Raw genomic sequence first — 11,421 nt, 5'->3', positions numbered from 1 at the left:
ATATATATATATATAATTATTTTAAATTTATTTATTTTAAATTTGACCAGAGAAAGAAAGACAAAGGGAAAGTGAGAAAGTAAGCCACCAGGTTCAGAATTCAAACCATGGTCGGCCATGTGGGAGTCTAGCACCTTAACCACCACGCCACTTGTCAGTCCCACTCTAATATTCTAATATTCTTTTTTTTTTTTTGGAGAGGTTTTGCTATAGGGCGCGTGCGCTCGCCAGACAGACAGAGAGAGACATAGAGACAGAAAGTGAGAAATCACTCCCCAGGGGGGATGGCCACGCTGCAATCCCTTTTCCTCCATTCTCCTCTCAGGATCTTGGGCACGCATGCACATGCGCCCGGCCTGAGTTTTAAGCCACCAGGTCCAGGACTCGAACCGCGGTCAACTACGTGGAAGTCCAGCGACATAGCCATTACGCTAACTGCTAGTTCCCCACTGTAATATTCTTTTAAAGAGAAAGTCAGGCCCAGTATATGGTGTGGTAGTTAGGACACTGAATTCCTCTATGGGTGACTGCACTTCTAGCCTTGGATCCAGTGTCTTGAAAATCGCGCCAGGCATGTGTGTGCATGCCCAAAATCCCAAGAGGAGAACGAAGGAGAAGTAACTGTGGCATGGCCATCTCCTCTCCTCGCCACCAGGGGTTGATTTCTCACTTTCCCTCTCATCTCTCTCCAGTGAGTGCATGTGCCCTATGGCAAAGGAGAAAAATAAAAGTAGGAGGAAATAGACATGATATTGATTTATGTGACAAAATGAAAATATCATGGCTACTAGATAATAAATCAGTGAGGCCTGAGTGAAGCTACAAACTCATGAAAACACATTCCCAATGACTCAACATCATGTTTCAGTGGCTTTATCCACGCTGGAGACAGGACCACAGTATCTAAGAACCCGACAGCTTATTCCAGATACACAGATCTTAATCAGACCACATCCTCTCTGATCACATACAACAATGAGGTGAACAGAGTGAACTCCCAACAGACATGCACTAATGAAACTGGAGACAACACGTTAGGGCATTATTTTGCTGTTTCCAGTAGAGAGAGTTAGTTCTGTGCTTACGACATATGAAGGTCAAGAACTTTAAAACGCTGACGTGCTGCAGTCAGGCAGTCGGTGTCTGAATCCACACTGCCTCCCAGGAAGTTTTCTGAGATAACACCTTAGACTGACTAAAGCTGGTCAGCCAGACAGCAGCGGCAAGCACTGACTGGATGTTACTAGGCAGGCTGAAGCAGAATAGATATTAGGGCAGATAGGCAATAAAAACAGACACAGTCATGTCCCCGGTCTTAGGAAGCTTAAAATGACCACGAACTGGTATTGACTGAGGGCTTACCCTGCACCAGACCTGGCCAAGCATTTGATGTGCACAACCTTGGTTAATCCTCACAACCACTCTGTGAGGTGGTGCCAGGATTATCACCATTTTATAGACAAGGAACCTGAAGTGCTGGGAAGTTAAGTAACTGGTCTGAGCTGGCAGGTAGGGCTATGCCACAGAGAGAGGATTCAGCTTTCCACCTCTGTGATTCCAGAGCCCATGACTTCAGTGCCTCGATTCCCCTGCCTTTTCATAACCTTACATGGCCACTTGCTTACAAAAAGAGGATAATAACAACCTGCACTTACCAGATTCAAGAGACCTCACTATTCACAGATTCATATTCAGCGCTGCCTGTTCATGAGAGACCTATAGCACGCTGTGGCATACACTAACTTGTCGTCTTACTGAGGCATGACTCAGATCGGCATGGCCGAAAGGACAATGAGAGGGCAGGTCCTGAGCTGGGACTCATCGACTCATTTGGTAGAAGAGCAAAATATGCATGTCTTTCTTTTTTTCCTAAAGAATCATTTTACTTAAATTAATTTATATAAATATATATAATTTGACCAGAGAGAGAGAGAGCGAGCGAGCGAGAGAGGGAAAGTGAGCAAGCCGTCAGGTCCAGGACTCACTCTGTGGTAGGCCATGTGGGAGTCTAGCGTCCTTAACCACTATACCACCTGCTAGCCCTATGAGATATGACTTGAATTGTCTAATTTCCTTACTTAAAAATGTATGAGTTTTGGGGACCAGCAGTTGGCATAATGGCTATGTTGCTGGACTCCCATGCAGCTGACCATGGTTTGAGTCCTGGATCTGGTGGCTTAAAACTCATGCTGGGCACGTGTGTGTGTGAGCTGAAGAGCTCGAGAGGAGAACGGAGAAGGGATTGTGGTGTGGCCCTTTCCCCTGCGGGGGTGATTTCTCGCTTTCTGTCTCTCTGTCTCTCTGGAGAGCACACGCGCCCTACAGTAAAAACCTCCCCCCACCCAAAAAGAAGTATGAATTTTAAAAAATTAATTTTGACTTCCTTCAAATATAAAAAGGAATGGAAACATGTTTTCTAAGTGTTGATAGAGGACTAGGGAGGATTGATTTAATGAACATGTGAAAATCATTTTTGATCAGGATATGAATAATCTGCATCTAAGTGAGTGTTTTGAAATAGAGGCTGAATATTATTATTTTTTTCTTTTTTAAAAGTAGATTAAATGGGGAGCCAGAAGGTGGCATGGTGGTTTAGGGGTGCTAGACTCCCATACGGCCGACTGGTTTGAGTCCCAGGCCTGGCAGCTTGCCTTCTCACTTTCTCTCTCTCTCTGGCTCTGTCCCTCTCTGGTCAAACTACAATAAATACATAAAGTTAAATAATGTAATTCTTTAAAAAAAAAAAAAAAGTTAAATGTGGACCAGTAGATGACATGGCAGTTACATTGCTGGACTCCCACATGGTTGACTGCAGTTCGAGACCTGGACCCAGTGGTTTGAAACTCACACCAGGTGCACGTGCATGTGTGCCCAAGATCCTGGGAGCAGAATGGAGAAGAGATTGTAACATGGCTAGCCCCCATGGAGGTGACTTCTCACTTTCCTTTTCACTGTCTCTGTCTCGCTCTCTCTCCTGTGAGAGCACACAAATTAAGGCAAAAAATTCTTTAAAAAAATAGTAGCTTAAATAGCTCTATGAATTCAAACTGCTCAACATGCAGACAGTCTGAATAGATGGTAGCTGAAAAGAAGCAACTTCAGGGACCAGCAGTTAGCGTAATGGCTATGTCACTGAACTCCCATGTAGTCGACTGCGGTTCGAGTCCCGGACCTGGTGGCTTAAACTCATGCTGGGTGCATGTGCGTATGTGCCCAAGATCCCAAGAGGAGAATGGAGGAGAAGGGATTGCAGCATGGCCATCCTCCCTGGGGGGTGATTTCTCGCTTTCTGTCTCTCTGTCTCTCTCTTTCTAGTGAGTGCACGTGCCAAAAACCTCTCCAAAAAAAGAAAAAGAAGCAACTTCACTGACACACGAAATTCAATTCATCAGTGCTGAGGTGACACCAGTTATGGAGAAATTCTGGAAGGCCAGAATCTGAGTGAACAGAGTAGGGCTAATCAAGGAATGCTTCCTGGGTGAGGTGAACAGGGTTTCTCAGTACTATACATATCAGCCTTTCTTTGTTTACTCCTTTTAAAAAATATTTTTATTTATTAATTTTAATTACTATTTATACATTTAATCGCTATACATCATTTAGATTTTAAAGAGACTTTACCCAGCATGACACACGCTTCATGTTTGCACCTTTTAAGTGGTCTCTGTCCTTACTACAATGGAGTCCAAAGTAATAGCAGCATTTAAGGAACTACTCAATTTTATTAATTACTCTTTTCTAATTTGCTATAGGGCACATGCACTCACAAGAGAGAGAGACAGAAAGCTGCCAGGTCCAGGACTCGAACCACAGTCAGCCAGGTGGGAGTCCAGGGCCTTAATCACCATACCCCCTGCTGGCCCCTAATCACAGCCTTTGCTGCTCCCTCTGCATTTACCAGAGTCAAGAGATCTTGCTCTACATAGACATATACTTGGTGTTGAACATCTTCTCCTTGTCCTCTCAGGCTCCAGCTCTGGCAGAAACCTCTGACCACTTAATCTAAAGTTATTTCTTTATGCCTCTATAACACTTGTTCACATAACCCAGCTCCCCACTCTTCAGTACCTTTAAGCTGAAATAATCTTCCAACTGTTTTTTTTTTAACTGGAACATTATTTCTCTGCTAGAAGGTGAGCACCATGAAGAGGCCTTTCCTGTCATGTTCTTCACAGTATACGCTGCACCTAGCGCAGTGTCTAGCACTTAGTAGGTCTCGATAAGAATATGAAAGACAAACAGAAGAATGAAGAAAGCTGCCAGATCTTCCGACTGTCCCCGAACAGGGAGCACCAGCAATTTCATTTCTCCGGGACAGGTCTGCGCAGAGGAGCAGACGCTGTAAGGCACAGGCCCTGTCTCACATCTCACCTGCTCTGCTCCCACCATGCTGACTGGCTTGCACTTGAAGAGGTGGGTGATGAATTTGGGAATGAAAGAGCTGTGGATATAAAAGAAGTGGCAAGTTAGGCTTGTTCTTTTTTCAGTAAAGAATTGCAGAGACTTTTTTTCAAGGTCCCACTTCTCTCCTTAAGACAACTGAGAACTGAGTCAGCCACTATGGTCATCTATCAGCATCCACTGTCTTCTTTTTGCTTCCCACCAAAGCCCTCATTTTGTTTAGGTGCATATGGCCTTGGGAGGCTGGGAAAAAAGTCAATCCATCCGAAAATACAGAGGTTAACTCTAACTAGCCTCAGCCGGTCAGTGTGCGGCACTCCCTTGGTGTCTGTTGTTTTGAGATGGTGACATGCTCTAAGTCAGCTCAAGCAGACTGAAGGGGAGGGCTTCGCTGCAAGGCTGGGGTGAGACTCTCTCTTCCTCCTCAGGGCATGGTTGCCTTCGAACATAACATCTAGAGCTGCCATCCTGCCACCATTCTGAGGGAGAAGCCAGCCCTAAGGATAGCAGCGTAAAGAACGAAGTCCTTCATTAGACCCACCAAATCAACTATTCTCAGATCTGTCCTACTTCTGGACTTCTGGTTGTTTGAGATAAAAAACTCACCTACTATTTAAGTTGGCTTGAGTTAGGGTTTCTATCGGTAGTAGCTGAAAGCATCCTAACAGATGTAAGAGCAGAATATACATGAGGTAGTTATGTGGTCTTAAATGCAAAGACAGGAAAAAACTGCCAAGGAAATAACTGTCAGATCAAGAAACAAAATATACAATCTTTCAAAAATTTACTGGGAACTGATAGACAACCTGGACCAGGCGGGCTGGTCTTGGGGGAAGGGGGAGTGAAAGTAACAGGTCAGGAGGGCTTTCTTAAAAAACAAAAACAAAAAAATCAACTACAGAGCCTGAGTCAAAAAGGCTGGGCTTGGGAACCAGCAGTTAGCGTAATGGCTATGTCGCTGGACTCCCACATAGTCGACCGCGGTTCGTGTCCCGGACCCGGTGGCTTAAAACTCACGCCGGGCACGTGTGCGTGCGTGCCCAAGATCCCGAGAGGAGAATGGAGGAGAAGGGATTGCGGCGTGACCATCCCCCCTGGGGGGTGATTTCTCGCTTTCTGTCTCTATGTCTCTGTCTGTTTGGCGAGCGCACGCGCCCTACAGTGAAAATCTCTCCAAAAAAAAAAAAAAAAAAAAAAAGGCTGGGCTGCACTGGCGTAGAATAGGATGTGTGGAAACTAGACATGCGACGATCAGGGCAAGATCTAGAGCGAGTGACAGGACATGTCATAAAGGCCTGTGTCCAAGGGAGGGATGACGGAAATAAAGCAGGATTTGTGCATTTAGACAAAAACTGGCCAGCACCTCTCCTCAGTCTTCAAGGGCCGCTTCCCTGTGGTGACCCCCCACTATTCAATCTCTCCACACCTGTCCCGTACACCTGTGCCCACTCCAATATCTAAGAACTTACAGGGCATCTTAATGGAATGGCCACAGGTACCTCGGCCTCATGTGTGGACTCAGCCCCACTCTGGAACCCAGACTCAGAGGACTGGATCTCATCTACTGAATTGCCCAAGTCAGAACCAGGAGTTACCCAAAATCACTCCTCGTCTTCAACCCCACTAGCCAGTCAGTTACCAGCCCCTCCCCTCACACTCTTATCTGCCCTGACCATCCTCACTGCTCTGCCCTTGTCATTCCTCACTGGAGCTCTTCCAACTCTCCCCTAACTGACTTCCCTGCCTTCAGTCTCAGCTCCTCTAACCCACTCACTGCCGAAGGCATTCATTTCAAGTGCAGTGTGACCCAGTCCTTCCCCTGAGGGGCTGCAGACAAGGCCTTCTCTGCTGCTTGATGTCAGCCTCGTCAGGCTCCGCCGGCAGTTCCCATGACGGGGAAGGCTATTTACTACCTGTACCTGTGCTGGCACTGCTCCCTCTACCTACAGTGCCCTTTCCTAGGGTCTCATGGGACAGTACACACACCTTGGCTGGACCCTGCTCAAGCACATCTCTTCCATGAAGCTTTTCCTGTCACCCCTCCCGGACTCTCCGTAGAGTCCACAGGAATCTACCCTAATATCTAACCTGCTTTATGATACTTCTTTGCTTACACGTCTATTTCCTTTCCCTTGACTGTTAAGACAAATGAAGAGGGATCATGTTTATTAAGCCAAAGTACTTCGGTCTGTGTGTGGGGCACGGAGTGCTCAAGTGCACACACACTGAATAAACAGTCGCTGTTTCACTACCGTGGCAGCTACCACTTTCTGAGTATCAGCTCAGTACCAGCATGGGGGGAAGGGGTTGGAAAACGCAGTGACCACACAGCACCATGACGGGCAGCTGCTGAGGCTTCTCCAGGCCGTCAGGGTGGTGGTGGCTAATGCCCTTGGCTGAGGAGGGACCTCCTCACCAGCACTATTTCTAACGTTTCTAGTCTTAGGCTGGGATTTTACAAAGATCGGGGCGGGGGCAAGGGAGAACTGGATTAAAATGGAAAACTGCTTTCTGGATCGCGGGTTGAACTTGACCAGATATGAGAGAAGGCATCCCATTCCTCGTTCACCCATCTGGGCTCAGAAGTAAGACAAAAGAGCTCTGGGTGCTCAGAGGAAGCACAAGGCTGATGCTGGGACCTGCTGGGCCCTGCGCTCCTCACTCATGGGGCTGTATGCTCGCTCAGACCCCCACGCAGCCCCGCTGCACATTTTCAGTCACAGTGGATTTTTACAGACGGCTTCTACAGGCGGCTACAAGGAGTGTCGCAACGGGATTTATCAGCAATGCTTTTAACACACGCTAATGTGCATCTGGAGGGTAAAGGGAATGTCAACTCCAGGTCCATCTGCCATCCTGCAAGAATGAATGCCTCTCTGGAGAGTCCATTCTATCTTTTCTTGACAAACTAGAAACGAAAGTCTATGCTACAAGCCACTGCATAATTGTTGCACTTTAGGGATTTATCTGCAAGGCAGAGGGGAAGCCCTAATTGAATACAAACTAGGAGAGATTTGGGGAAGACAGAAACCTGGAGTCCTGAAAGACCGTTTGGGACTTGAGAACAACCCAAATACAGTAGCTTGTACCAGACAGACCTTCCCAAAGCCTTTCCTTGAGAACTTTGCCAAAATGCTCATCTGACAATTGGTCCGAGGAGACACTGACCCTCTCTATCTCCTGGTCTCCGCAGAAACAGTTCTACAGCTTCATGCTCATTGGACCGAATTTTCTCCTCCCTCCAAAACTGATGCCAGGAATGGCCACACAGGGATGGGGCAGGAAGACCTGCACCTTCATCTACTGCGAACGTGGAGCCCCCTAACTTGCTCTTTCCAACCTGTGGTATCTTCCCTGAACCCAAGGCCATTCTCAAGTGGATAAATTCTGGCAGCCACAGTGATCAGCTGATCAGCACTAGGGAAGGGAGGCCGACAAGATTCAAGAGAAACAGATCTGATGATTCCCACCCACAAAAAAAAAACCCATGTAAATTAGCCAAAGAATCAAATGCATGCATGAAATCACTGAAAAATCATTGAAATGATCCAAACCTGGGCAAGGGGTGATTACAGGCATATAAACAAAACACTCAGATGCCTCCCCAACACCCCCTGCCCAACTAATTTTTGTCTGTCTCCATGTGGCTGAGGACTGCTTGCTGTTACTGTGATCTCTGATTCTAGGTAGCAGATTTAGGTTTATTATTACGCTTCCTTTGGGTACAAATTAAAATTAGTTTGCCTGCAGGCACCAGAATGAGTCCCAGCTGGATGCTGGGGACACCTGGATTGTGAGCACACTGGGTGGTAAGTAGGGCATTAAAATAACTCAGCTGCGTGTGACACTATAATGGCGGGCTCACGTCATTTTATGTCTCTCCAAGCCCACAGGACGCACAGCACCAAGAGCGAACCTTAATGTCAACTACAGGTTTCAGGCAAGAATGGCACGTCGGCACAGGTTCATCAGCTGCAACATGCATACCACCCTGGTGGGGTGCTGATGATGGAGGAGGCTGTGCACGTGTGGGGGTGGTGGGTACATAGGGCATCTCTGTGCCTTCTGCCAAATTTCACAGTGAAACTAAAACTGCTTTAAAAAAATAACTGCTCTGAAAAACAACTCAGCGGTGCTCCAGGACTTACTTTGCAAATTTAATGCAGAACTGAGTGAAATATTTCCGTGTGGAAGCCAGGTTGTCCCGAATGATGGGGACATTCTGCTTGATGTGAAGAATGACCGAGGTGACGTAGGGGCTCTGGTCACCAACATGCTCCACATTCTGCCACTGCATCTGAAACAGATAGGACAGGATGAGGTTTTAGAATCCTCCAAGGAAAGGATCCCCAATTAGGTGCAAATGGCAGGGTGGAGTGGAAATTAGGTCATGGGTTGGCATCACAGGCATTAGCCCTTTTTGTCTTACCTGTTCAGTGGAGGCTGATCATGAACAAAAACAAGCATGCCCACCTGCCCTTGGCAGTGAAGTACAACTCAGGCGCCTGTCCTTTCCGGCCTCGTCCCCACCATGTGGGGATATCTAAGTTGGCATCTTATAAAGGAACCTCAGAGGCAGATGAATGAGGATCCTGCTCTTCTGTCAACTGTCCCACCAGCTGGAGAATGTGGGGGAACGGGGGGGTGGGGACAGCTACTTCCAGGCAGGTGGTAGCTTGGGAGATCAGAGAAGTGACTGGGCCAAATGAAATGAAACCTGGATGCCAATCAGTTTATATCCATTCTTTCCGGTATGTGTGGAGGTATTTAAAATTCTCTTTTTTGGAGAGGTTTTTGCTATAAAGTGCGTGTACTTGCCAGAAAGACAGAGAGAGGCAGAGACAGAAAGCAAGAAATCACCCCCCCGGGGGGATGGCTGTGCCACAATCCCTTCTCCTCCATTCTCCTCTTTGGATCTTGGGTGGGCACGCATGCACATGAGCATGGTATGAGTTTAACCACCAAGTCTGGGACTCGAACCATGGTAACTACATGGGAGACCAGTGATATATCCATTTTGCCATCTGCTGGTTCCTTAAAATTCTTTAAAAAGGAAACCAGAAGTAATGTATGAGATTTGCTTCAAAATTATCTGGGGTTGAGAAAAGTGGATGAGGGACCAGCAGTTAGTGTAATGGCTATGTCACTGGACTCCCATGTGGTCGACCGTGGTTCGCGTTCCGGACCCGGTGGCTTAAAAACTCACGTTGGGTGCGTGTGCGTGCGTGCCCAAGATCCCGAGAGGAGAATGGAAGAGAAGGGATTGCGGCGTGGCCATCCCCCCTGGGGGGTGATTTCTCGCTTTCTGTTTCTCTGTCTCTCTCTGTCTGGCGCCCTATGGCAAAAACCTCTTAAAAAAAAAAAAAGAAGAAAAGTGATGGGAGTATAGACGAAATAAGATTAGTGAAACTGAGTTCATTATATATTTTCTCTACTTTTGAATATATTCAAATTTTTCCATTAAAAATATTTAAAAAGGTGTGCATATAGAGTCTTATACTCCTGGGCCTAGGAGCTGGCATAGTGGTTAAGGTGCTGGACTCCCACGTGGCCAATCTAGGTTTGAGTCCCAGACCCAGAGGCTTGACACTCATGCCAGGTGCTCATGAATGTGTGCCCAAAATCCTGAGAGGAGAATGGAGAAGAGATTGTGGTGTGGCCATCCCTGTGGGGGGTGATTTCTCACTTTCTGTCTGACTCTACAGCAATAATCTCTCTCAAAAACAAAACAAAACAAAACAAAACTATACTCCTAAGGTCTTTAGGATTATTCTGAGATTTTAATAAAGACAGAGGACCTCTGGCAGACACTGGAGGCAGATCAGAGGGTAGGACTGTGAGGCAGTAAGCAGGGCAGGAACGAGGTGCAAGGCCCCGGCATGCGACAGCTGGAAGGAGATGAACATCTCCGAGAGGACCAGTGGGGTTCTCGAGCAGGCCATGAACAAAAGTGAGACCTGTTTTAGCTCAAGCTCAAACAAACTGAGGAGAACTAGGGGCCACGCTCTGGAAAACATCCACAGCAAGCCAGCCGGGCATCTTGGAAAGAACGGCACTCGGTAGCACCAGATCCTGGAAAACAGGAAGGAGCAAGGCCACGGTGTCTCTTCCCTGTGGTGATAGAGGGAGGAGGCAGCAGGAGCTCCCAGTCGGCCTGAGGCTGGCAAGGAATGGGCACCTCATCCTGAAGAGTGGGAATGTGCTGGAGGAGTTCTGCTGAGTCAGCCAGCCACTCAGAGTGGAGCTGTCTGCTGAAAAGATCCTAAGCCAAACACAAACCATATAATATGTTCATAAAAGGAGGTCAGTAGTTCTGAGGTCTTGATGTGTCTGGCAAGAAAACACTACTTTTATAGAGCTCTTGGGGGAAAGGAAAAATTCAATACTGAGAGAACTTGTTTAAAAGAATCATAATGGTACATGGATGATTCCCCAGCTCTGGGAAGCTCAAATGACCCTATGTTTTATCCTAACATGTCTTTGAATCAGCAGATATTTGTATTCTCAAAGCTGTAGGTATGTGTAAGTGCAGAACCAAAGATAAAGCAGGCAGGACTTCCATCTTCATTTTACAGATAAGAAAACCAAGGCCCAGACACATCAAGACCAGCCTCCAGCTAGGAAAATATTTCTAATTTTTTTTTTTTTTGAGAGGTTTTTTTGCTATAGGGCGTGTGCACTCGCCAGACAGACAGAAAAAGACACAGAGACAGAAAGTGAGAAATCACCCTTCAGGAGAGGGATTGACCACACCACAATCCCTTCTCCATTCTCCTCTCTAGATCTTGGGCATGCATGCATGAATGCCTGGCATGAGGTTTTTTGGGTTTGTTTGTTTGTTTGAGAGATTTTCGGTATAAGGCGCGTGCGCTTGCCAGACAGACAGAGAGAGATAGAGAGACAGAAAGCGAGAAATCACCCCCCAGAGGGGATGGCCACGCCACAATCCCTTCTCCTCCATTCTCCTCTCGGGATCTTGGGCACGCATGCACACGCGCCCGGCGTGAGTTTTAAGCCACC

At 47.0% G+C, this 11,421-nt stretch overlaps 1 protein-coding gene across 2 annotated transcripts in view; it reads right to left on the bottom strand.

Annotated features, from left to right (window-relative positions):
• VPS53 (VPS53 subunit of GARP complex) overlaps window positions 1-11,421 on the bottom strand; it is a 173,833-nt gene that overhangs the window by 14,038 nt on the left and 148,374 nt on the right. For both annotated transcript variants that reach the window (XM_014583842.2, XM_006167524.3), the window contains exons 18-19: window positions 8,550-8,698; window positions 4,372-4,441 (exon numbers count right to left, since the gene is read on the bottom strand). In XM_014583842.2, coding sequence (XP_014439328.1) covers window positions 4,372-4,441; window positions 8,550-8,698 — 219 coding nt within the window. The remainder of the gene's footprint in view (window positions 1-4,371; window positions 4,442-8,549; window positions 8,699-11,421) is intronic.

The sequence above is a fragment of the Tupaia chinensis genome, unplaced genomic scaffold, assembly GCF_000334495.1.
Source record: "Tupaia chinensis unplaced genomic scaffold, TupChi_1.0 Scaffold144899_1, whole genome shotgun sequence".
Lineage (NCBI taxonomy): Eukaryota > Metazoa > Chordata > Mammalia > Scandentia > Tupaiidae > Tupaia > Tupaia belangeri.
This window is presented reverse-complemented; position numbering and strand designations above follow the sequence as displayed.